This window comes from Onthophagus taurus, chromosome 3, assembly GCF_036711975.1.
Source record: "Onthophagus taurus isolate NC chromosome 3, IU_Otau_3.0, whole genome shotgun sequence".
In the NCBI taxonomy this organism is placed as follows: domain Eukaryota; kingdom Metazoa; phylum Arthropoda; class Insecta; order Coleoptera; family Scarabaeidae; genus Onthophagus; species Onthophagus taurus.
In genome coordinates, this window is record NC_091968.1 from 11,448,447 (window position 1) to 11,475,171 (window position 26,725).

Sequence of the window (26,725 nt, forward strand, 5' to 3'; positions counted from 1 at the left end):
AACATACGCTAGATGGCGCACTTAATCAACGCTTCTCATCAAATGTCAAAAGCAACATTGCAAAAAAATTTGATTAAACATCGTTTTTCGAATTAAAGTTAACAATTAATTAAAGTTATGCCGGTCGTAGATGTGCCGGTTAATCCCCCACCGGAAAATCAGGAAGAACCGGGTCCAATCAACCCCGTTGTTGGGATAATTTACCCTCCCCCAGAGGTTAGGAGTATCCTTTTTAATATAATCATCCATTTTAGCAGTTTATACCTCTAATTAGTAAGTATATGGTATTTTTACGCTTTAGAGTGCATTTTCCTGAAATTGCGGCTAAGACATCGTCGATAAAACTGCAAGTTTCGTCGCGAGAAATGGACCGGAATTTGAAGCCCGGATTCGCCAAAATGAAATTGGAAACCCCAAGTTTAATTTTCTCAATACCGGGGATCCTTATCATGCTTATTATCAACATAAAGTTAAAGATTTTCAAGAGGGAAAAGGTAATTATTATTAATTTGTTTTTTTTAGGTTATATTACATTATATTACATAGACTACATATCGGGTAGGCAGACCAACCTTGCACCGCCACCCTAAGCATCTATTGTACCCTGATAGATATTGCAGTCCAACACTCTTAACGAACATTAATACCTTGCTCGGTGAAAGGTCATTCACATCCTTTGAGGAGATAAACTGCGACCCAAAAATCGAGAATCTGATATGGTTAATGGCAGGGTAGCGGCATAAAACATGTTCAATCTCAACCAGAGATTGCCAATCCAGCTACTCATTGAATTCGTGAAAGTTTATTGATAACTGAAGTCTGTCAGACTTTCTTATACCAGGCCTAACCACAGTAACATAGAGCCAGTACAGTCTTTCAGGGGTAAGACCCCAATTTTTTCCACAAAAGCTGCGACAAGTTCACAAGGATAGTCTAGCTTTGTGCAAAACTCCCTGCAAATGTCCATTCCATGACAAGGTTTTGTCTAGGATTACTCCTAGATATTTGACTTCCTTTAGGAAAGGAATTTCTTCACCTTGGATAGTTGGGCGGATTAGTCCATCCAACTTTCGTTTCCTGGTGAAGGGCACAACAATTGTCTTTTGCGGGTTTATCGAGAGGTTCTCTCCCTTACACCAAGCGCAAATGAAATCTAGGGTCACCTGGAGGACTTTAAATATCCTGGACAAACAGGTTCCTTTAACCATAACGACAATGTCATCAGTCATCAGCATAAGCTTGTTCATTCAAGAGTCAGAAAAGCAGCTCAATCTTTTCATGAACGTTAATATAGATCAGAAAGGTATGTTCCTTATATCCGAAATTTGGAGCCATGGTACTCCGAAAATGGATTCCCTTAAGTACGCGAAGTTGGGACAGTCACAAACAATATGACTTACCATCTCGTCTTCCATTTCACACCCTCTACAGAGGGGTGTATTCGCCAGCTTCATGTAAAACATGTGCTTACGTAACCTGCAGTGTCCGGTCAGGATGTGGGTGAGAAGCCTCAAGTCACTTTTTGATTTTCCCAGAAACTGAGTAGATCTTTTCCGGTAAGGGTAGAGCAGAGTTTTCTTAGCAAAGACACCTGCTGCTGTCCCATCCCATCTGTCGCCAAAACCTCGATAGGAGATGGAGTTTATCAGTTTTGATACTGTATTAACAGCTAGTGGTACAAACGGTTCAGGGGAGATCGGTGACTTGTTAGCCGCCCGTTTCGCCAGTCTGTCCGCATAATCATGTCTTTTAATTCCGATGTCTCCTTTTCGCCACTTTATCGTAACGTTGTTGTAGTTTGACCAACGATAATGTAGTTTGGTGCCTACCAACCGCCAGCATAGCCTGTCTGCTATCAGAGCAGATTACAATGTTTCTGCCGACTTTTTTGGAGCCGATGATCGCATCGGCGGCTATGTTTATAGCAGTTAATTCGGCTTCAGCAGTCGTGCAATACGATCCTAACGAAGTGGAAAATATAACGCTAGAAAATTCCCGCTCCGAAACCTCCAGCCTTCTTTGATCCATCAGTGCAGATGGTCAGCGTTTTGCCCGAGCTTGAGTTGCTCTGGGGTATCGTTTCAATGCCAAAGTGTGGTTTGCCTAAGAAAGTAGGTGTAATGTAGTCTGTGCGAGCTTTAAGGAGGGGTTGTTTACGAACAGCCTCATTCCAGAGCTTGCTCCGGACTATTCCCATTTTTCTAACCTGCTTATCATTTACTGATCGCAATCGAAGCAAGGCCTTCACGGCCACCTCCCTGATAAAAATATCTAGGGGCAGCACGTTCAGCATAGTCTCCATCGCAAGCGTAGGTGTAGATCTCATGGCGCCTGTGATTAGCAGGCAGGCCAGTTATTGCAATTGATGCAGCAATTTAGCTTTATATGCATGTTTTAGTGCTGAGCACCAAACTATGGCTCCGTGAGCTACCATGGGTCTTATCATAGAAGTGTAGATCCACATTGTGACTTTCGGATTTAGTCCCCAAGTATTCTCGATAGCTCTTCGGCACTGGGTCAGTACAATCGTTGCTTTTTTGGTTTTGTAACTAATGTGTGATGTTCAAGTTAGTCCTTTGTCCAAGATAACGCCCAGATATTTCACCTCTGGAGCAAAGGTTAATGGATTATTACAGAAATTGGGTGGCGTTAAGTGTGCCAAGAAACTGGCACACTTAACGTTTAGTGAAGAGCCATTCAGCCCTTCACACCATTATTCAACAAGTTTAAGCGCCTGCTGCATTCTGTAACAAAGAAAATTGTCAGATTCACCTCTTAACAAGATAGCCACGTCATCGGCGTAACCAACTGTGAAGAGATATTTATTGTTTAACTCACGAATGAGATCATCAACTATTAAGCACCAGAGAAGCGGTGAGAGTACCCTACCTTGTGGGCAACCCTTAACCACAGCTCTCTGTACTGTGTGACATTTCGCCTTAGCCTGAACAACTCTGCTTGCTAGTATTGTTTTTATCCAGCCCGCGATGACCAATGGCACTCTTCGAGATTCCAATACCAGGTTAATACTACTAAAGGTGGTTTTGTCAAACGCTCCCTCTATGTCAAGGAAAGTTCCCAGAATAGACTCCACTACCATATGTAGTGCGCTATCCACAGATTTACCTTTGATATAATCATGTTGGTGCAAGTGCAAAGGAAATGCTTTAAGTACATTTTCCCTAATGTAATGTTCACATTTCCTTTAAAGACACTTGAAAGACAAGTGTCTTTAAAGGAAATGATGAGAAACTAATTGGTCGAAAGGCTTTAGGATCCGTTGTGTCCTTTTTTCCATTCTTTGGTATAAAGGTTACTGTAACCTTCCTCCAGCTGATGGGAACGTAATTGAAGGCTAAGCAGGCTTTAAAAACTCTCATCAAGTGAGAAGAAGAGCAGGAAATATACCGTCGGGTCCGGGTGTTTTGAAAGGCTCAAAACTGCCAACGGCCCACTCAACCAACTCATTCTGTACAACCTGGTGGGCTATCTGCCAGTCCTGGCTGGTAGGAGAGCTGTTAAATTCCACTTGGTGTAGAAGCGTTGAGAAATCTTGCAAAGAACCTGGAAAATGAACATCTATTAGTAAATGCAACGATTCTTCTGGATCCTTGGCAAAACTGCCATCTGACTTTTTTAAAATATCAGAACTGTGTTTTTGGCCACGAGATAGTACTTTGTTTAGGCGTGAGGCCTCAGCAGCGCTCTCCACCTCTTCACAAAAACCTCTCCAGGCTTGTCGTTTCTTTTGTCGTACTAAACGTTTGAACTCTGACTGATGTGTTTTGAACCAGTCAGAGTTTGGTTGGGTTTACTTTGTTTTGCTTTATTGAAAGCTTTTCTACAAGTAACCCTCAGTGAATGTAGATCAGGAGTCCACCAAGGTGTAGCCCTTCCTCTCTCCTCCACAATTCTCTAAGGACATGCTCTGTGGAAGTGTGTCACCCACGAGGTTTGAATAATTCTCCAATTCACCGGTATTTCCAGAAAGGGCATCTGGAAAATCACGCAATTGCTCATTTAGACAGCTTGCAACAATGCTCAAGTCGGTCCGCTTTGGATCCCGGATCCTCTTTTGCAAGAGCATAATTGGTCATAAATCAAAAGTGATTCATCTATGGTCAGACATAGACGCCTCCTGGCAGACACACCTAACCACCTAACCAGTTGCTAATCTTTTGAGATACGTTCGCCGATGCCAAGGTCAAATCAATAATCGTCTGACACCTAGCATTGACGAACGTGGGTTCACAGCCTTGGTTGGTTATTTCCAAGTTATTACTCATAATAAATTCAAGCAAGGTCTTACCACTAAAGTTTCCTTCGTCACATCCCTAGGCAACAACAGTGAGCTTCCTTGTTGTAACAAAGCAGGAAAGATATTGTCTTCTTCGGACGATTTGAACGGCTTAAACGTTTGAATCGCCTGGCCCACGGATGTGCAAGTGACGACTTTTCTAGCCACATTCCAATCCGTATTTGAGGGGCGCTTTGCCTTGCAGGAACAGCCCGCTGTGGCATTATCAGCCTTCATCATCAGGCTCCCTGGGAAGTGGGTCTGCATGAGAAGCTCTAACGAGGCTCTGCTAGAGGCCGTAAAACTACCGTCAGGCCGCTTAAGTGAGCCCGGGGGTAGTGTCGGATCTCTAGCGAGAATGTTCTGAATTCTTGCACTGCTGGGTGTGTCTTTCACTCCCTCACAGAACTCCTCCAAGACTCTCTTTTTGCCTTATGTATGTTTTTGGTGTAATTCCTTAGAGCTTGTTTATATTTCTCCCATTCACCTAATGTCTTGGCCCGGTATTTTTAGGTTATATTTTTATTGAAATGATGAAATTTAGCCATAGTTGAGTATTCGGAAGATTAAAAACCTTCCTTGAGTATTTTGATAGGCTTAATCGAGAAAGCTTCTTCTGATTGTTTTTATTAATATTAAAAAAAAATTTTTTGGTTAATTGGGTTAATTTTGATGATTTTTTTTTAGGTCAAGAACCAACTTCTGGATTACCTGCGGCAATAGCAAAACTATCAGTAAATGTTTCCGCCCAACAAAAACAACAAGAAATCTTAAAATTTGTTGAACAACCTTTTGTACCTAAAGAACCGCCAACGGAATTTGAATTCATAGCTGATCCACCTTCGATTTCAGCCCTCGATTTAGATATAGTGAAACTTACAGCTCAATTTGTGGCACGTAACGGTCGGCAATTTCTCACCCAATTGATGAATCGGGAACAAAGAAATTTCCAATTCGATTTTTTACGACCGCAACACTCTCTTTTCCAATATTTCACTAAACTTTTAGAACAATATACAAAAGTTTTAATCCCACCGAAAAGTATGCAACAACGTTTAAGGGATGAAGCTAAAAGCGCCCCCGCTGTACTCGATCAAGTCAAATATCGAGCTGAGTGGCTTAAGTATCAAGAAGCGCAACGAGCTAAAGAAGAAGAAATTTTAGAACGAGAAAGAGGTTTGAATTTAATTTAGAGGTTAGATTAGATTTAATTTTTTTTATTTTAGTGGCTTATGCTCAAATTGATTGGCATGACTTCGTTGTTGTTGAAACTGTTGATTATCAACCTTTTGAAATGGGTAATTTTCCACCGCCAACAACTCCGGAAGAAGTTGGTGCAAGAATTCTTATTCAAGAACGTGTTGAGGAAGGGGAAGATATCGAGATGCAGTTGGAAAGTGATGATGAAGATCAACCATCAAGAACGGTACTTTTTAATAATTTATTTTTTAAATTTACTTATAATTTTCGAATAGGATGAAGGTTTAAGTACAATGGAAGATCATACAAATCGAAAACAAAGGGAAGACGCAAAAGATGATAATCGTCTTCAAGATATGGATGAAGAAAGTTCTGGAGACGAAGGTGATAGTCATCCGAATATACCACAAATTCAACCTCCACTTCCCCCCGCTCCCGATAAAGTCCTCGTGAAAAAATACGATCCAAAACAAGCCGTAAAAGTAACAAGACCTACTGTTGGTGATGATTATTTAATATCCCCAATAACTGGAGAAAAAATTCCTGCAAGTAAAGTACAAGAACATATGCGAATTGGTCTTTTGGATCCACGATGGGTTGAGCAAAGAGATAAACATATCAGTGAAAAAATGAATCAAGATAATGTTTACGCTGCCGGTTTTGCAATCGATGCTAGCTTGAAGCAACTGGCCGAAAGAAGAACGGATATTTTTGGTGTCGGTGATGAAGAGACAGCGATTGGTAAAAAAATTGGTGAGGAGGATGTTAGAAAAGATGAGAAAGTCACTTGGGATGGACATACTTCTAGTGTTGAAGCGGCTACTAGGGCCGCTAGGGCAAATATCACTTTAGAAGAGCAGATTCATCAAATTCACAAAGTAAAAGGTTTATTACCAGATGAGGAAAAAGAAAAAATTGGGCCTAAAAATGTTGCATCAAAAGCTGGAAAAACTTCAGCTGTTATTACAGGGAAACCTCAAGCAAATCCAAATCCTGTGGTATGTTTATAAAAAAATTAAAAAAAAATCAAGTTTGTAATTTTAAAATAATTTATTGTTTAGCCGATAAAGCCACCAGCACCTCAAGCACCCCCACAAGCCACAATTCTTCAAGTTCCACCTCAACCTACCATGTTAACAGCTCAACCACCTATTATGATGATGCCAGCACCTCCAATTCCACAAATGAGGCCACCACCTTTAATGAGTAAGTTTTATCACTTACAAGGAAAGTGTCGGAACGTGCTTTTAACGTTTAACGTGTTTTTATACGTGCTAATAAAGCCCTTGGGGCGAGTTATAAGGGTTGGAAATCGGGGCGAAGGTATATATTCGCGTATAGGTTGAAGACGAAAGCAACGTTTGAAATGTGGTAAAGGAAACTGATATTCATATTTAAAGAGCTTTTCATTGATGTATCACACATATATCTGACTGCTTCAGGGGGTAAACTAATCCTACTTTTCTGGAATTATATAAAAACTACCCTGTCGATATTTGAGGTTAACTGCTAGGGTTAACTACCCTAACCACCCTAAGAATTAATTTTTTTGCAAGTATTGCTTGTCGATGTTGGTGCAATCTACCACGATGATTTCTTTATACGTTGATAGTACTTATAAGGGTTAGAAGTTTAGGGTAGAAAATATATTTTCGCTAATAATTTTCAAACTCCTACACAAAAATCTTGAATATACATGATTTATTAGCTCACCATAAAACTTTGACATATGATAGCTAATCCAATTACCAGAAAAAAATGTTAATGATACATATGTTCTTTTTTTTCCTATTTCAATTATTTCCGAAATTATAACACTTTAAAGTTATCTGCAGCGAATTTATTAATAGTCAGTAGCTTTGTTCGTTGGGTCTTCCCTACTCTGCACGACGCACAGTGGGGTATTTGATATCAAAAGTTGGCCAAAATTCGTTTATAGTCTTATTTTACGTATTTTGATATGCTAAACACGAAAAAAATATTAAAAATAATTTTTGAGGCAAGTAATATGAAAATAATTCAAAATAATAAGAAAACAGGTAAATGTACTGTATTTTTTGTTTATAACAACGCTTGCATTAAATTTTACCTGAAGGTAGAATGAGAATACATGTAAACAATAACTTGATTACCTGCTTAAAATAAATATATCTTTCATTATTTTCCAAAATGCAGGATAGGAAATCCCAAGCATATTTGTAACAAATTTCAATAAAATAGGTTATTTTTTAAATTACATTGCAAGTATAAACGAAAAACACAAACAATAACTAGAATACCTATTTAAACGAGATTTCCCGGAAATATGTATTTAAGCCTAGGAACCACTTTATTTTATCTTAGGGTAGAAATGACAATTCACACAAACAATAATATGCATACTTGCTTAAAAAAATAGATACACTGGAAAACAATATTTATTCATATTCTTCCTCATCTTCTTTTTCGCTTTCATCTTCTTCGTAATCTTCTTCTTCGTCAATTGATTCTTCAGGAAGCAACATTTCAATTGTTTCTTTTTGCAGAGGTTTGGAAAGTCTTTTTCCCTTTGGCCTTATCGAAGAGAGCAGCGGATCTGACGTCAAAAGTAATCTATTTAAAACGTCTTCGTTACATTTTTCTCTTGAACATTTCCGCGCAAATCTCTCCCTGTAATTGCGAAAATGTTTGTTTCTGCATTCCGCTGCCTCTTCTGACAATTGTCCTATGGGCAACAAAGCATTTTGAATAATGTCAGGTCCATGCAGCAAAATTTTATGAACGGTTGGGGACATCGGATACCATGGATATAAAGTAATATATGTTTCGGCAGTTTCCAAGGTGTAAGTGCCAAACTTTTCAATGTTGATCTTTTTTCCACAGGATATGGTTTCTAAAATTACCTTGAAGCGAAATATTAAGTTTTCATTAACTCCAGTAATTTTAGCAGCAAGTTTAGGATTGTCAAAAAATCTTCTGCTTGTGTTCCCATCATTGGTATTACCAAAACCGGGCTTAGGAATGTCCACCAGTAATCCCATTTCGGTTTTAAATAAATTCTTTATTTCATTTTTTCTATCGGCTACAATATCGGCTTCTTCTTTAGACCCTCTCGTTTGCCACTTTCCTATGGGAATTTTATATGACACATGTAAAATATGTTCAAACAGACGAATTCTCGCATGGAGAATAGATAATCCGAACTCCAAGGTTTCTTTCTTTACAGGGATTTTCTGCGTAATGTTATTAAAATCTTTTGTGGTAGCACCACAAATATAACACCTCATGGTAGATGAAGTATGTGTGACGGAGTTACACACTTTACCATCGACCATTGAAAAAATTAAGATATGTTTAACTATGGCTCCCTGGATTGCAACATTAGTCGGGTTTAGATTCTTAATTTGGTTGTTAACATAGTCTACTTCTTCATTTGTGACGTCCACAGTTTCGTGTAGAAATCGTATCCTTATCGGTCTACAAAAACGAGCTGAAGAGGGGGTCGGATTTACCCAAATAGTTTTTTTTTTTGCTAACAGTTTTAACGGGACCATAGAACTTTGAAAGATGTTTGCGTCAGATGAAGTGGTATTCTCAAATTTTTGTTTATATTGTGATTGATGTGAGCCATCACATCCCCATTTATATATTAGTTCTAAGTTTTTTATTTCGTCATCGCTCAACATTAATAAAACTTCTTTTAAGTATTCGCATAATCGCGAAGAAGTGTGATCTAATAAGTTTTGTAATTTTATTTCAACACTAGTTTCGCTGACTGTTATGGCATCCTTACATGGATAGCACTCTTTCTTTGCTCGTTGCAAAACGCTGTAGCATGGGTATAATTTCTTGTCGCTAGTCCTAATAATTTCATATTGTCTTCTGGACAAATCAGCTTCAACAAACATCGCCAAAGCGTCTTGCGGTGACATTTGTCTAGCGGCCGCGGCAGTACTGGCAGCGGAAAATGCCGTTTCATATTTTTGTCCTCGCCTTGGGGAAACTACTACGTCTTTTACTACTCGAGAAGCAGATACGTTTCCAGATTCACGTAATTTCATTTGCGCTGCATATGTTATTTCATCTACCGATAAACTTCGCAATTCTGTTGTTTTTCGTCTCTTGGTTCGTTCGCTTGATTCCTCAAAGGTTTTAGTTGGTCGACCAACACCAGAAGTTCGGTTTTCACAGGGAATGCTGATTGTACCATCTAACCAAGCGGCATTTTGCTTTAAAAATACTTCATGTTTTTTATGAGCACCTTGCCATTTAGTCCTAAATTTGGATTTTAAAATTCTTATTTGTTGAGAAACATTTGCCTTCTCCTCCTCATTAAAATTCTTATCGGTAAGTAAATAGTTTTCCATGAAAACTAATTTTTCTGACAAAGTTTTTTCTGGACAATTTCGCATGATCTCGTAAAGATGTCTACGGGTTACTACTTTCATCTCAAATGAACCTAAAATCGAATATAATTAATCTATTAAAAAGAGTTCATAGAGTTTATATTATAAATTAATATAGGAAATAAGTAGAAACTTTTTATGAGAAATACTAAAATATTTAATTTAATTCAAATAGTAAACAAGTTTCGAAACTATTATTTCATCTTCAGTACCTAATATAGGAAAAAAGAAAAAATTAACAAAAACGTTAAACGGAAGGACAATAAAACGGTAAAAAATGAAGGTAGTGTAATTGAAAAGGAAAACTTACTTAAATTAATTTACAAATTGATGGAAATATTTAAGGTTTTTTGGGATTAGGTATAAGCTTTTCTTCTTAAATACAAAATAATTTAAAATTTGCAAAAAACATCAAAAAATTAAATAAAAAATCCTTTAAAATATTTTTGGAAAATAACCTATGTTAAGGTGAACGGTGAACTTGACGGGCCTCTTGAGGTTCCTGGAATCTTCCTTAACCCTCTTCATCGGATCTAAAACAGACGGAAAATATATTAGTTAATATTCGCTAAATTAGCGATATCGGAAGTGGATTTGGAAAGGACAGTCGGGTTCCCGGATCGTCAGACGAGAAGCAGCCTTGGCCGTTTATGGCGAAGGTGTTCAACGTCGTAATCCGTTAATCCCGCTAGGAGGGGATTTGGGTGGTCTTCGAGCCGCGTAAACTCGGTACTGGCTTTGTTCCGAATGAATTCCTCGATGGTCACCATCTGGGAATCATTGTGCAGTGTCGCATTACTGACAAACCAAGGAGCATCGAATGCCATCCTTAGGACCTTGTTCTGAACCACTTGGAGTTTTTGCACGTGCGAGTGCGCGGCGTAACCCCAGACTGAAGAAGCGTATGTCATCGCAGGTCTGATAACCGCTTTGTAGAGTCGAATCTTCCGGAGAGGATCCAACTTACTTCGGCGATTTATCAGAGCGTACAGATTGACCAGAGCTACCTTCGCCCGGTTCGCCATGGCCTCGATGTGACTTTTCCAAGTTAGTTTAGAGTCCAGAATGACACCCAAATACCTGGTTTCGGAATGCCAGGGAAGCTCGTTCCCTCGCAGTACCAACGCATCGGGGGGTCTCTGTCTACGCCGAGTAAAGAGTACTGCGGTACTTTTATCAGCGTTGATTTTGACCCGCCACTTTGCGAAGTAGTCTTGCAGCTGATCCGATGCTGTCTGCAGTCTACGAGCGGCGATCTCGGGGGACCAAGATCTGCTGTAGATGCACACATCGTCGGCGTACATCGCTAACTGAGTGCCCTCGCACCGGGGTAGGTCGCTAACAAAGATACAAAAGAGTATCGGTGAAAGCAACGACCCCTGAGGGACGCCAGCAGTTAGGATTCGCTCTGTCGAACGCGTACCGTTCAATTTGATGCGCGCCTTCCTACCGCCAAGATAGGACGCGATCAATTGAACCAACGCCAGGGGCACGCCCGCTTCTAGCATTTTGAACAAAAGTCCTTCATGCCATACTTTGTCGAACGCCTTGGCAACATCGAAAAGCGCCGCACAAGTGCTTTGCTTTCGATTGAAGCCTTCGGTTATGTATTCGACAAGTCGCAGTACCTGGTGTACGGTCGAATGTTTGGGTCGGAAACCAAACTGTTCGTCCTGAATGACAGCATGGCATGTGTCCATTCGGTGAAGATAGCTGGTGTTCATACCAGAAAGCGAACGCCTCCGCATCTTTGAAGTCGTATTAACACAAAAATTCAATTCCTGTAGATGTTCAAGAAGTAATTAAACCAGTATATAACGCTATTTAGAAGGATATAATCAAAATAACAACGAAAGCTTGAACGCTGTCATTTGGTCTATGGCTCCAAAACTACACTACAGCGGCGCAAAGGTAGTTGAGACTGCATCTTATATTGCAGCTAGTATATTTAACGATGCATATACCAGAGATGCAGTTATTAAACCTCGTAATAGGTCCAAACGCACTGCAAATGTCCAATAACTTGGATTCTCAACTGGTAACATTAGAGCTCAACAGGAGACAAAAGAAGCCAGAAAATTGAAGACCGCTGCTCAGACAGCTGCAGATTGAAAATAATTAGAAAAATATTTAGTTTTAAGACGTTGACGAGGTACTGTTTTTCATTTGCGTTTTCTCGAAACTACTTTTTTAAACTGATGTACACGATATCTCAAGATCTACTCAACCAATTTGGTTAAAATTTATAACACTTATTTTTCATAATATTATCTAACTCGATTGGGTGCCATGTTTAAAAGTTATGAATGTTTTAAATTCATGTCGATGAAAATTTGAGTTTTTTTTTCAAACAGCTGTCATTTCGTCAAAATTTAAAAAAGAAAAAATCCCTTAGCTATTACCCTTCTAAATAAGAAAAAAATTGTTTTTGTGTTTCAAGCAATGCCTGATAGAGATATGATGTACACCATCATCTACGATTTTCAAAAGTGTCCTACTTATCGAATCACATCTCCGTCATTTTTTAATATTTGTTATTCGTTAATATCACAAATTGTTTACAAAACTACTGTGTGTATGTGTGCAAGAAAGATTGTTTCATAAATTTACTGGTTGTGTCAAAAAATTTTTATTTTTATACCTATTTACCCGAGCGGTAAGGTGGTGTAACCGCTTAAGAAAAGGGGTTATCTATTACACACCATAACTTTGCAGGTGATGGTCAGAGGTAAATGAGAAAAAACACATAATTAATATTTTTAAACGTACTATATGGATACTTAATGCCGCCAAAATCGACAGGGTAGTTTTTAAATAATTCCAAAAAAGTAGGGGTAGTTTACTTACCCCCTGCAGCCTTCAGATATATGTGTGATATATCAATGAAAGGTCTTTAAAAATGAATATCAGTTTACATTTACCACATTTTGATAGCTATTTTCGTTTTCAGCCTATAAGCGAATATATATATTTCGCCCCGATTTCCAACCCTTATAACTCGCCCCAGGGTCTTTATTAACACGTATAAAAAAATACGTAAACCTTATTTTGGCCCACACTGTCGTTGTCACAAATTACAACGAAATCGGTGAGGGACAGTTCCGACACTTCCTTTGTTAAATGAATTTGGGTATATTAATTAAGTTATTTAGTGGCCGCTCCACCACCTATGGCAGGTTTTGTAACTCCAATGCCACCTCAAATGGGTGGACAAATACCAATGGGTGTTAAACACTCTAATGAGGGCCCTGTCGACGATGAACCTATTAATAAAAAAATGAGAAACGAAGATTCTTTGATACCAGAAGCTGTATTTTTAGCAAGAAACACCGTAAGTAATATAATAAGTAAGATATAAATTATTATTTCTTTGATTTAATTTTAGAGCCCGGTTACAATAAAAATAACGATTCCATTGAATCCAGAAAAATCCGAATGGAAATTAAATGGGCAAACTTTGAGTTACACGATGCCATTAAGCGAAACTATCGCTAACGTTAAGGTTAAGGTTCAGGAAGAAACGAGTATGGCCCCCGCGAAACAAAAATTATTTTACGATGTAAGAATTTAAAACGAAAATTATTTATTTATTAATTCAAAATTAATAACTTTATTTTTAGGGAATGTTTTTTAAAGATTCCAACACTTTGGCTTATTACAATATCGTACCAGGTGCAACTATTCAATTGCAAATTAAAGAACGTGGTGGGCGAAAGAAGTAAATTAGAATGTAAGTACATTTTTTCATTTTGATTTATTTAAATAACCTATAAAATTGATTTGACAACTAAGTTGATTGGGTTGCCTATATTTATAAAAATTAAAATATTTTTTTTATTTTTTCCCTTTATTTAATTAAAAAAATAATTACAAAAAGCAACAACAATAACAAAATGACCCCATTTTTGTACTTAATTTCTTTTTAACTTAATTTTATAAAAAAAATCACAGTTTAGATTTTTTAAGTTGCACAGCTTTCTGTCTTAAAACTCTCCTTAAAATTTTCCCTGTTGGATTTTTCGGTATCTCGTCAACAAAATAAACCCCTCCTCTAAGTAATTTTTGTCTTGAAACTTGCCCTGCTACAAATTGTTCAAGTTCTTTTTCAGTAACGTTGGATTCCGGTCGTTTTACGACGAACGCCAATGGTAATTCACCAGCTTCTTCATCTGGTAATCCGGTTACAGCCGCGTCTATTACCGCTTCATGGTTTAAAAGGATTCCTTCCAATTCAGCTGGAGCAACCTTAAAATCGCAAAATTTTATCATCATAAAAGTTGATTATTTCTTTAAGTTACCTGGAACGCTTTGTATTTAACTAATTCTTTTATACGATCTACAATAAAGAAATAACCATCGTTATCGTAGTATGCAACATCTCCAGTGTGAATCCATCCGTCTTTGTCAATGGTATTCCTAGTTGCTTCTTCATTCCCAATGTATCCTTTCATTATTAAAGGTCCTTTGAAACAAACTTCCCCCTCTTTGTATGGCCCCAAAGCTTTTCCGTCTTCATCAATAACTTTTGCCATCATACCAGGTACTAATTGTCCGACAGATCCCACCCTGCTCTTTCCAGTACGACTTATAATTACACCCAAAGTCGTTTCTGTCATTCCGTAAGCTTGAGAAGTATGATGAAGTCCTAACCTAAATTAATTTTTATGTTAACTTTATTTTAAAAGGAATTTTATTATTTACTTTTCTTTAACAGCAATCTCCATGTCTTTACTCATTGGGGCCGCGCCAGTTCTAACATCCTTTAACGACGATAAATCGTATTGTTTGTTACGGTTTTTAACGATGAATAAAGCAATTGGTGGTGGCACGACTAAATTGGTCACTCTGTATCTTTGAATCGCTTCTAAAAAGATTTTTGGTTTAAATTTTTTTACAACAATAACCAAATTTCCAGCTAATAGGTTGCAAAACATGTACATAAAACCTAATGAATGGAAAAATGGGGTTAAACCTAATAAAACCCTATGAACGTTCTCATCGAGTAAATCTCCCACAACTAACCTAAAATAAATAAAAATTAATAAATCAAGTTATTTTAGGTAATTATTTTTGTTACCGCCCAATTTCCATAAAATTCGTGATGTTTGCATGAGTGGCCATAACACCTTTTGGAAGTCCGGTTGTACCGGAAGAGCACAAAATCGTAGCCACTGCATCATCTGGATCAATTTCCGCTACTTCAAATTCGCTAATATCTTCGTTATCATTTATTAAATCCCTTAAATAATGAACTTTTACTCCTTTCAAATTTGGCTTTTTCTTATCTAAATTAACTACGGCCCGAACAAATGGAAATTTATCAATGGTTTTTGCTAAATTATCTATTGTCATATCGGTACAAAAAATTACTTTGGGTTTTGATAGATTTACCACATGCACAATTTCATCTAAAATGAAAATTGGTTTAATTCAATATTAATTAATTAATTGTTGTATTACTTGGTGTGTATTCTGGGTTTAATGGGGCGAATGTGCAACCGCTGAAGAATGTTGCGATAACTAAAGCGCCGTATTCTAAGCGATTTTCGCTGGCGACCGTTATCACATCTCCGGGGGTGATTAATTTTTGAGTTCTTAGCCATCGAGTTAAGGAAGCTGCACGGCTTAAAACTTGAGCGGCGGTTTGTTCTTCGTTTGTATCAGCGTCAACCTAAAATGATTTTTTTGTTGAAGTTGATTATCTTATCTGGGTTTTGGTAAATAAACAAAAAATGTTAATGTAACTAGTTGCGATAAGATGTAATAATCGATAAAACATATTCTATTTTCATGTTCTTGACATTTCGATTTTTATAAAAAATTTTATCTCCCAAATTGGTTAACATTTTTAAATGAAATTTTGCTGAGTTGTTACTAAAGGGTTTATGGTTCTTTTTCAAACATTTTAGATTTTCTTAAAATCTTTAAATCTTTAAAAATCTTTATCTTATTTTTAACATTTTTTAGAATCATTAAACGAAATGTTAAACATTATACCATTTCAAGTTCAAATCGGCACTAATCAAACTGTCTACAAAATGCCTTATATTAAGAAAAAGGAAGCAGCGAATGTAAAACACCAAATTTGTGTTGACAATACGAATTACGTCTGGCGCAATTTAGCTGATATTCTTCTGTGTTGCAAAAAGAACAGTTCAGATGGGTAAAAAAATCAAAAAGAAAAAGAAAAACCAAGAGAAGGGAAACGTAAAATAAAAATTACAGATGAACATCACCGTTTCTTTAAACTTAAAGTTGAAGAAAATCCTAAAATCACACTTAAGCAGTTGCAAGAAACATTACGAAATGAGTTTCAGCTTAATGTAAGCAAGGACTGTATTCAACAACACCTTGATGGCCTCATGTTTATATTAAAACGAATACGTTTTGAACCGGAAAGAACCAACACCGTCAGAGTGAAAACAAAAACATCTTAATATACAGGATGGTTCTGTAATTAATCGGGAAACTTCACTAGGATGTAGTACTTGCCAAAATAACACAAATTTTTTATATAAACATAGGGTGCAACTTTTTGGTTAAGTTGAGCCAAAAATTTACATTTTATTTTTTATTTCGATTATAAGTAAACCGTGGAATTCAAATTTTGTATGTATTTACTACTGGTTAACACCTTTTTTCAGCGTACCTTAAGCTTCCTTTGCGCCCTCTAGGGAGATAAAATTCACAACCTTTTTAATTTTTTTATAAGAACTTTTTAACGCTATGGAATATTAACATAAAAAATAGGGGTTGTAAAGCTCTTTCTTTAATGGTTCTTTTTTGTTGCTAGTGTTTTTTACTTAAAGGTAATAGTTTTTGCGTAAAAAAATAAAATATGCTACAGTGTACTGCAAAGCGCTGCTATTATTAAAAAAATTTACTTTATAATAGGCTACTACGTAAGTTGTGCACTTACTAGGATCTACTACCAACAAAACAACATAAGTTAATCGTGATTTTCATAACAAAAATTGTAGTTCGGGGTCACCAATTACACACACATATGTATGTATGAAAAAGTAATAAATATTTCAAAATATAAATTATTTAATTTTAGAGACTTTTACATAACGTGTATACGTGTAGAAAATTTGGAAAGCAATAAATTTTTGTTTGGATAAATAAATTGTTGTCTTAGAGACAAAAAAGGTAACATGATTTTATAAATAAAAATAATTAATTTCTATGTAGAGGTTGATCTAAACCGCTACAGATAGTCCCCCTTTCACAGAAACACAAACGAATCAACAGCAACATCAAAAAATAATAGAAAAACTGTTTATACTAAAATTGAAATGAACTTTTTTCTTTTTAAAGTGAGGTATATTGCTACTGTCATTGATCGCGTTACAACAATTATTATTTAGTAAAAATGCTGGTTGTAAGCGATCGATATTAACCCGTTACTTCTTTGTTGCTGCGCAAAATAACAAAATTTTTCTCAAACTTTTTAACAACTTTATATGGTCTTTATATTGAGGGGAAAGAGTACGTTTAAGACCTGCGGTTTTTAGGAAAACAAAATTAGAGTTAAGGGGTTCTTTATGGATAAAAAGGTTTTTTTTTGTAGATTGATGTGATGTAGGAATCGGTCTAATAGTGGAAAATGTTTCTCGCAAACTAGTAAGTAGCGGCTCGGTCTCAAGAAAAGCATGTGAATTAACAAAAAATTCCTGCCTTTCGGAATAGGGATTTTCAGAATAGGAGATTTGATGTGCTTAGTAATCTTTACTTTTTGGCAAGAAATACAAGTTTTGGTCCATAATCTTATATCTTTTGACATATGAGGCCAAAAGAAATGTGTTTTGAGAGAATGAAGAGTGACGCCAAATCCAGAATGAGAGATGTTATGACATTTTTTGAATACAATATAGCGAAAATTTTCTGGAATATAGAGTCTTCGATGAGAATAAGAAGTCTCATACCAGAGGGATAAATTTGAAAATGAAGTTACTTTTTATAAGTTGCAAACAATGCTTTTCGAGGATTGTTTAGTAAGTAAATGTTGTAATTGCTTATCTTTTGATTGAGCATATCCAATTGCTTGTAAATCGGGATAAGAAAATTCAAAGTCGGTAATGTTGATTCGAGAGAGAGTATCAGCTACGATGTTTGCAACACCTTTTATAAATCTAATGTCAGAAGTAAATTGAGTGATGTAATGTAGATATCGAGTCTGTCGTTGTGTCTTCTCAGTTTGTGAAGTAAAAGAATTGACCATAAGTTTGTGATTGGTATAAATAAAAATAATTAATTTCTATGTAGAGGTTGATCTAAACCGCTACAAAAATCATAAATAATATGAATATCTGTCTGAACAAACTACTTTGTTTTAAATAATAGAAAAAAATATTAAAAAATTGATACTCTTGCTTAATAACAGTCAAAAAGTATTAATAATCGTCAACAATTATAAGTATTCGACGTAAATGAAACTCAGAGCCAACTTTTAGAATAATTTTAGCTAAACATGGCGGCACATGGCACGATATTTTATTTTTTTGCGCAAAAGCTATTGACTTTAAGAAAAAGGTTAACAGACAAAAAAGTAGCATTAAAGAATGAGCTTTAAAACTCATATTTTCTTCTGTTAGTATTTCATAGCATTAAAAAGTTTTTATAAAAAATTCAAAGGGGTTGTGAATTCCAAGCTCAAGGTATGCTTGCAAATAAGGCCTAGTTTAAGTAGTAAATACATATAAAATTTTTAATTTTTGGCTCAAGTTTGATTGCTCATAGCTCGAAAACAAAAGAGTTGCGACTCTATGTTTATATAAAAAACTTGTGTTATTTTGGTAAGTACTACGTTCTAATAAAGTGTCACGATTAAAATCTGAACCATCCTGTATAAGGAATTTGCTTGAACTTCAAAGTGAAAAAACGCTCATAATTTATTTAGACGAAACAAACTTTATCTTGGGAAGTCAAGGTCGTTCAAAAAGGAAGTCGTTCTACTTTCATCATTGCCGGTAGTCGGGGAGTAAATGTGCATCTTATCGGATGTATAGCTTGGAATTGATTTATCATGAATTAAAAAGGGGTCATTTAAAAGAGAAGAGGCTAATGAGTTTGGTAGGCAATGTTTGAGGAGACCTCAAGATAGCTCATGTTCAGAGGCTTTAGTCATTGATAATGCTCCTTGCCATTGTGGTGTTGAACAAGTGTTTGAAGAACAAGAATTTCTTCATCATAAATTTGTAAGGCTAAGTCCTTACGGTCCAATGCTAAACCCAATTGAACACGCTTGGTCAATTTTGAAAGCAGATGCAATGGCGGAGTTGGCAAATTCAATTACAAATGTTTTGGAGGCAAATGACCGAGAAAATTTGTTTCAAACAGAATTCGAAAATTAGAGAATATAATTAGGACCATTATTTCAAAAATTAATTAAATGTAACAGGATTATAGCCGGAATTCAAAAGCACATCGCCTCTATTTTAAACATGGAGGATGTCACCTTTTGACTTTACAATATTGTTTATTACCAAGTATAAAATTATGCATTTAAAATGTTAATCAGGAATTAAAGATTGGTTTGTTAAATTATTGAATGCTAATTAGATGTTCCTTTTAAATTTGATTGGTGCCAATTTGAACTTGAAAAGTTAAAAACGTTAAACGTTAAAAAAACTCATATGTTGTTATCCGATTTAACGTTGATTTGACATTTTCATTGACATTAAGTGCTACAAAATGCCAAGTACTTATTCCGATTTAGAGTATACAGATATGTTATTTGTAAATGGTTTTTGTAATGGGAGTGCTACAGATGAATATCGTCAACGGTTTCCAAATCGCAGACATCCTAATAAAAACGTTTTTAATAAACTGCACGAGCCCGGTACACTTTCCATCGTTAAAATAACATCTGAGCGAGCTACTCGTCAATGTTTAAATGAAGTAGAAAATATTTTGAATCTACTAGAAGAAGATGCAACGACCAGCCCACAAAGAATTGCTGTTCAATTAGACATTCTACAAAAGTAATGCTTATATCCATACCATTTAGGTAAAGTACAACATCTACTGCCAGAAGGTTATGTTAAACGAGTCGAATTTTGTCGGTGGATAAATAATGATCATCGTGTTGTATCGCATATTATTTTCACGGATGAAGCAACATTTACCCGTGACGGCATACATAATACTCGTATTAGTCACGTATGGTCGGATGAAAATCGCCATACAACAATCGAAAACAACTTTCAACACAAGTTTTTGGTAAATATGTGGTGTGGTATGATAAACAGTTATTTAATTCGCCCTTTCTTTTGGAGAATCGAATGATTTACTGCAGGATGTTCCTCTAAACATTAGAAGTCAAATGTACTTTCAACACGATGGTCACGCAACATTTGGACGAAAGGTTTCCAGGGCGTTGGATTGGGCGTGGTGATCCTATTAGTTGGCCTCCAAGATCTCTAGACCTCACAGCACTTGATTATTGTTTATGGAGCTGGTTCAAAAGTGAAGTATACAAAGTCAAAGTTGACCCTAGGGTTACAATTCTGAGGCACATTCTAAATATGAGGCGCACTAATATGCAGCAAATAGGAAAGCTAGTAGAAGCTAGTTTAGAAGAAAATGGCGATATTTCCGAAAAATTATTAAAATAACGCTGATGATCAATATTTAATGTTAATGTATAAGATTTTGTTTCATTGTAGTATTACAGTAAGAGTTATGCAATAAAAAAAGAAAATCGGATAAGGACATATCAGTTTTTTTACATTATCTTTTAGTGTACAATACACTCCTAAAGTTTGGTCCGCTCCTCTCGACTCACCCGGTATTTTTTTAGAACTAGAACTATCATTAAATCTAGAACTAGAAATAGTCAGGTTTAGCCGTACCTCTCTTAAAGGTGGGTTCATGCAAAGTGTTTTAGTTTTAGTCATAGTCATAAGCGTTTGCTTTAGCTGTAGTTATAAGGAAAGGGATTGGTTCATGCAATATTTAAGTACAGCACATTAAAGGAAGATTTTGACATATAAACAGTCGTGCCACAACTCGTGCCAAATTAAGAAATCGGGAGTGAAACTGTTTTGTTTATTATGAATAAAAAGAAAATTGTTGTCGCTGATAGTGTAATGTGCTTGAATGCAGCTCTATTAATCGCACAAAGATTAAGAAATAAAAGACGACGGCGTTTTGGCAGAAGACCAATCAATAAAAATAGAGAATTAGAGGGATATTATGCCACTCAGATTAGAAACATATTGGAAAACAGGTAAGACGATTTGCAATTTTTTAAATATGTTAGCATGTCGTTCGAAAAGTTTAAGGAATTGTTAAGACTGGTTGAACCTTTTTCAAAAACACCAAATAAAGGTGCAATTTCACGCTCAAAGGTTGATAGTAACCCTACAGTAAGTTTTTGTTTAATTTTATATTATAAAAAAATTTAAATTATGTAATAAAATTATTGTAGTTATTTGTCAGAAGGTAGTTCTATGCAAGAGCTAGCTTGAAATTTTCGAATGGGAAATTCCACTGTACATTATATAATTAAAGAGACAACAACTGTTCCGTGGAACGTACTACAGCCCAGAGTGTTACCAGAGCTAACAAGAGACATAATAGCCTCTGTTGAAGATACATTCTACAAAAGATGGAACATGCCCAACTGTATCGGGACTGTTGATGGGAAACACATCCATATGCAAGCACCAAAAGCATCGGGAAGTGAGTTCTTCAATTATAAACATAACTTGAGCATTGTTTTAATGGCATGGTAAATGCGGATTATAATTTCATTATAGCAGATATTGGAGCTAGTGGAAGAAATCATGACAGCACTATCTGTAAAAAATCTTCTTTCGGGAGAGCTTTTTTAAATGGAAACATAGATATTCCTTTTAAAAAGAAATTGCCTGGAAGCGACATTTCCTGCGTTTCCTCTAAGGGAAAATATAATGAGACCATATCCCGGACAGCACTTAAGGCTAGAAAAAAACATTTTCAAGTATCGTTTATCCAGGGCAAGGAGGACTGTTGAAAATGCCTTTGGTATACTCTGCCAGCGGTGGCGAATTCTGCGGTCAATCATAGCTAGGGTAGACATAGTAGAAAATATTGTAAAAGCCACAGTACTTTTGCATAACTTCCTTCGTATTGAATGGCAAAGCGAAAGCTACTGTCCTCCAGGATATGGTGATACTATTCAGTCAAAATCAGGGGAAATTATAAATGGTCAGTGGCGAGCTGAATAATGCCACTGCAAAATATAGGACGGATTGGAAGCAACAATGCGGCAAGAAGGTTCCAAAAAATAGAGATTTGTTGTGTGAATATTTTAACGGTATTGGAAGTGTAACATGGAAATATGACTGTGTATCGTACGTTAGACCTTAAATTTTTTATATTAATAAAATATTCATAAATAATGTTTTTGTGCTTAATTTCAAAACAAGAGATAAATAAAAATAACTCTATTCATTTTGAGTTAATTTGGTCCGCATTTGACTCCATTGAAATAATTGTCGAAACAATAACGCACAACAACCTTAATACAATAAAATACAAAGCATAACTGACCTAACCTCAATTTATAAAATAAAACAAAACACTGCTATATTACAAAGACACAAAAGGGAAAAGTGCGCATGCGTCACGTTACGACCGATTGTTTTAGCTTTAAAAAGTTAAAAGTTGGGCAACTGTTGGGATTAGGACAAAAACCACTTTAGTCGTAAGGTGTTGCATGAACATGCTATAACACAATACCTTAACCAACCTTAACTTTCCACTCTTACGACTTGCCAACAGCTACGACTAAAACACGTTGCATGAATCCACCTTTAGACGGCTAAACTTGAATGTTTTCAGTTCTAGGTTTAGTATTAGCTCTAGTGCTAGTGTTAGTTCTAGTCACATCACCTCTATTTTAAACATAGAGGATTTTACCTTTTGAGTTTATAATAATTTACAATTTAACAAAAATAATTTGTATTTTTGTTCAATTTAAAGTTACAATTGTTTGGTATTTTGAAATAATTTCAAGGTGATTTTATTTAAAATCTTGCAATTTGTTCAAAAATTAATAACAATTAAATGTTATTATCGTCTTAATCTGTAATTGATTCTATTAAATTATTGTTTATAATAAAATTTTATGCTGAGTAACTGATCCAAGTTCAATTGAGAGGAGAGAACTGTGTTATCTCTTACGATTTTTTGCCACATTTTAAAAAAATTCTAATCTCTTAGTATGTAATACAATGATTTGCAATATACAACTAAAAAAATATATTAAGAAAATCTTGAGATTTTCTCTTCACCCCTTTCATTAATAATTTTAACATTTTCTTACCTGCAAAACTTTATCACCGTGCGCTTCTAATAACAATTTGGCCATATTACCCAAAGACGTAAAGATAGTCCGCTCATATTCTTCCCCAACCAAAACATTTTCTTCACCCATAATTTTAAAATTTCCTTAATAACTTTTTTAGGTTAAAATTTATTAAATTGACTCGAGAAGGAATCAAAAATTATCTTAAATCCGTCCGCTAGGCTTCGTTACTCGACGATAAGTAAGGTTTATGCACGTTTTGTAACAGTAATTACGTTTAGATGAGTTTATGACCTTGAAATCTAGATTCTAAGCTTGATAGTTTTAAAATTACAGGAAACTGTAAATCTTGCTTAATAAAAAGCGGCTTTAATTAAGTTAATTGTTAAATAAATGTACATAAAATAATTCTTTTTGTGTAATTTTAAAGAGGAATTATCCAAATCTAAAGCCATCAAATTAGTTTCTTCTTTATTTACTAAAAAAAGATAGTAAAAAAGATTTTATCTTATATGTAAGATTTTGTTACTTTCACAAAGTCCTTCGTATTCTAATGAACACCCCATTCCTTCGGGACACGTTGAACATGGTTTCCCCACGTTATAAACGGGTTGATCGGGGATATTACCCGTTGGGCCATAATTGCAAACGAAATGTTCGATGTACGATAACGTAGGGCCACTTGTTTGTTGGAATATAGCTCGGGCGCAACCCAACATGTTCGTATCAGCCCAAATCATCTGGGTGTATCGCTCAAAAGAAACCTTTTGATCACTAACTCTACAATAAATTAAATTAATCATCCTAATTAATTTTTTTAAAGTGTTACAATTGAAAATTAAAAACATCTTCGTTGCTGAAATTTTTAACCTCATTATACCAGGTGAATATCAACGATAATTCGTTATCTGTGGCCAAATTTCCTTTGCCTATATTTTGCCCAACCGGAAAATTATCTAAAAAGATCTTTTTAATATATATTCATAGAAATTTAATTCTTTACATGTATCTCTACATAAATCATGCGAAAATATGCATTGAGCAACCCATCTTTGAGCGATCTCACTCAATTCATTATTCCATTTAATGATTCTCATATTTGAAGCTGGTGGTTGTGGTCCAGGGTTACCAATAGTTTCCAAACCTAACGCTACCTTGTTTCTTAAACTGTTATGAACGTCTAAAATTGCAGATTTTTCTTCGTCTGTTAATTGTACGTTTATGAATCCGCGACAAGATGCTCCAATAGTTTTACCCTAATAATTTTGTAGCGGTTTTTTATAATCAAAAAAACCATAAAGTTGGTACTCACTGGGTATCGACACATCGTGTGACTTCCACATATCTTCCCAACAATATTTTTCGAAATTTTAACACAACATATTTCGCAATAACGCGATGCTGATACATTTTTTATTTCGAATCGTTTTAACCAGTAAAAAGTATCGTTTTTCGTAATCAATTTGTGCCTCAATAATCTTTCAGGATTCAAAAACGACTCGGCTCTTAAAAACATTAACAAAATTATGTGGAGAAATAAAAACATTTTCGACATTTGACATAACATAAATTTTTAAGGGGCATTTACATTTAGACGCGCTAAAATAAGCGCATTTTCAAGTTTTTTTTTCGTGAAGTTGCAATTAGTTTCAAACCTTCTTGACACCTACTACTATTTAATGATGCTTTGTACTATAAAAATATGTATTCACATATTCTAAAACATTTATAGGCGTATGGCAAATAGTGATCAGATAGGGGAACGTTACGGAGTGAGCGGTTCCGTTTCAAACATTGTAGCATTCGCTAGAGTGGTTAGAATTACTTGCGAATGCATTTAAATTGTTCCCAACATTCATATCTTCTATGTGAACCAAAAAAAAAATAAAAGAAAGATTAATCATTTAAAAAATACAGGTGTTTTAATATAATGTTAAAGCTTTTTAAGAAAATATTGATATATAAATTAATAAAAAAGTAGTTTTTTAAAATAACTTATCTAAATTTAAAAGTTCAAATAGAATGCGATATTACTATTTATATGTGTAAAAAATTTCGTGAAAATCAGTCAAGTAGTTTATTATTTATCGTGCTTATGAGGTGTAAATACATTGATTTGAGAAAAAAAAACGCGTTAAAGTTTCAAGTCGTGAAAACAACTTTTTTTTAATTACAAATAACTTGTTGGCTAATCTGCAATACCCAGACCATATAACAGACCTTCAGCTTCTTCATAAAATTTACTTTCGATCGCCAACTTGTCTTTTTGTGCTTTTCGAGCTTCTTTAGATAGGGATTTGTCACGTCGTTCCTGCCGAGTAATTCGATATTCGTCCATTTGTTCGGCGTATACTTTGGCTTGCCTCTCAATAATTATATTTAATTTACTCATTACAGTAAAGTGCCGATTATCCGTGATTATAGAACGTTAAAGTTAAATTCATGGCCGAGCATTGCTTACCATATACGGTATTACACTACGTTTTAATTCAAACTGCGAATATTTCGAGGTTACTTACACAATGCATAATTTTATTGACAAAAATAATAAAATCTTTGTAATATGGCAGTGACGGCTATTTAAAAATTTGTTAGAACGGTCAAAAACTGGTATTTGTTTGTTGAGAACCGCTGATACAATGCTGACACCATGTTTTTATTGCTGCCAATCCAATTGATTTGGTTACTTATTAAGTTATTACTTATTACATTAGCGAACATGTCATTTAACATTTAATAAACAACGTCATTTAACGTCAAAATTAGGTCTATTATAAATCAAAAAGTACAATGGCAGTTTACAGTGACGAGGAATAAGCTTATTGTTTAAGAAGTTGCTGGAGAAAACGCTGCACACACAAGACGTCTGTATTTGGAACGATTTCCAAATCGACAGATGCATTCAGAAACCAATTTTTTTCGGTTAGTCCAACAGGGAAGAAAAACAAGACATTTGCAACCTAATAAAGGTCTCCACATATTATTTGTTTTCTAGGGTTCTTTTCAACAGCGATTCAGAGTGAATGTATGGGCGGGAATTGTGAACAAGACTTTAATAGGACCTTTCGAATTACCAGCAAGACTTAATAGAAATTCTTATTTACAACTTTTGCAAAAAAATCTGTCAGAACAACTAGAATGTATTCCGTTACATATGCGACGTAGGTAATACGGTTGCCCTGCACATTTTAATAGTAATATATGAGATTTCCTCGATATTACTTTTCCGTAAAAATGGATTGGTCGAGGTGGACCTATTCCATGGCCACTACGTAGTTATACCACGTAGTAGAATATCAGCGGTTTTCAAAAATGGACATTAATTTATTTAAAAAGTTAACATGCAAAATTTATGTAACTATTAAGTTTTTAACAACACATTATTAAGAAAATCTCTTCAGTTTGACCCCTAGTACCTACCCTTTTAGTCTGCTCCGTATGTTATAAATCACACTGTATATTTGAGTTGGACAACAAACCGTACGCGATTTAGTGAAACAGCAGCCCAAATTTTAAACATTCGTTTCTATCTGACAGTGTGTAAAC

The 26,725-nt window shown here is 35.4% G+C and overlaps 3 protein-coding genes across 4 annotated transcripts; 1 reads left to right on the forward strand and 2 right to left on the reverse strand.

Moving 5' to 3' along the window:
• Positions 1-19: 19 nt before the first annotated feature.
• LOC111416888 (splicing factor 3a subunit 1) lies at positions 20-14,242 on the forward strand. Of its 2 annotated transcripts, none has more exons than XM_023049001.2 (10): positions 20-223; positions 330-494; positions 4,985-5,473; positions 5,524-5,723; positions 5,773-6,495; positions 6,559-6,703; positions 13,035-13,213; positions 13,268-13,441; positions 13,503-13,612; positions 13,981-14,242. In XM_023049001.2, exons 1-9 carry the CDS (start codon positions 118-120, stop codon positions 13,602-13,604), a joined length of 2,283 nt encoding a protein of 760 aa, XP_022904769.1. In that variant the 5' UTR covers positions 20-117; the 3' UTR covers positions 13,605-13,612; positions 13,981-14,242. The 2 variants fall into 2 exon arrangements, with proteins under 2 accessions (XP_022904769.1, XP_022904768.1); XM_023049000.2 differs by having other exon boundaries at positions 13,992-14,242.
• Positions 13,709-23,430, reverse strand: LOC111416889 (luciferin 4-monooxygenase-like). Its single transcript, XM_023049002.2, has 6 exons — positions 23,198-23,430; positions 15,343-15,553; positions 14,960-15,290; positions 14,584-14,904; positions 14,181-14,532; positions 13,709-14,127 (listed from the first exon to the last, which is right to left on the reverse strand). Exons 1-6 carry the CDS (start codon positions 23,306-23,308, stop codon positions 13,828-13,830), a joined length of 1,626 nt encoding a protein of 541 aa, XP_022904770.1. The 5' UTR covers positions 23,309-23,430; the 3' UTR covers positions 13,709-13,827.
• A 96-nt stretch (positions 23,431-23,526) lies between these two features.
• LOC111416911 (venom allergen 3-like) lies at positions 23,527-24,722 on the reverse strand. The gene is made up of 5 exons (XM_023049028.2): positions 24,492-24,722; positions 24,183-24,435; positions 24,009-24,135; positions 23,709-23,959; positions 23,527-23,657 (listed from the first exon to the last, which is right to left on the reverse strand). Exons 1-5 carry the CDS (start codon positions 24,693-24,695, stop codon positions 23,533-23,535), a joined length of 960 nt encoding a protein of 319 aa, XP_022904796.2. The 5' UTR covers positions 24,696-24,722; the 3' UTR covers positions 23,527-23,532.
• Between the last annotated feature and the right edge of the window lie 2,003 nt (positions 24,723-26,725).

What these genes read in the sequence shown, in the direction of transcription:
- LOC111416889 (XM_023049002.2), bottom strand. Translation starts at nt 23,308, where the DNA reads ATGGGTGAAGAAAATGTTTTGGTTGGGGAAGAATATGAGCGGACTATC. An exon ending in AAACCCAGAATACACACCAA is followed by an intron (nt 15,291 to 15,342) that starts GTAATACAACAA and finishes TTTTCATTTTAG; the next exon opens with ATGAAATTGTGCATGTGGTA. An exon ending in AATTTTATGGAAATTGGGCG is followed by an intron (nt 14,905 to 14,959) that starts GTAACAAAAATA and finishes TATTTATTTTAG; the next exon opens with GTTAGTTGTGGGAGATTTAC.
- LOC111416888 (XM_023049001.2), top strand. Translation starts at nt 118, where the DNA reads ATGCCGGTCGTAGATGTGCCGGTTAATCCCCCACCGGAAAATCAGGAA. An exon ending in AGATTTTCAAGAGGGAAAAG is followed by an intron (nt 495 to 4,984) that starts GTAATTATTATT and finishes ATTTTTTTTTAG; the next exon opens with GTCAAGAACCAACTTCTGGA. An exon ending in AATTTTAGAACGAGAAAGAG is followed by an intron (nt 5,474 to 5,523) that starts GTTTGAATTTAA and finishes TTTTTATTTTAG; the next exon opens with TGGCTTATGCTCAAATTGAT.
- LOC111416911 (XM_023049028.2), bottom strand. Translation starts at nt 24,695, where the DNA reads ATGTTTTTAAGAGCCGAGTCGTTTTTGAATCCTGAAAGATTATTGAGG. An exon ending in GATGTTTTTAATTTTCAATT is followed by an intron (nt 23,960 to 24,008) that starts GTAACACTTTAA and finishes AATTTATTGTAG; the next exon opens with AGTTAGTGATCAAAAGGTTT. An exon ending in ATACGAAGGACTTTGTGAAA is followed by an intron (nt 23,658 to 23,708) that starts GTAACAAAATCT and finishes ATCTTTTTTTAG; the next exon opens with TAAATAAAGAAGAAACTAAT.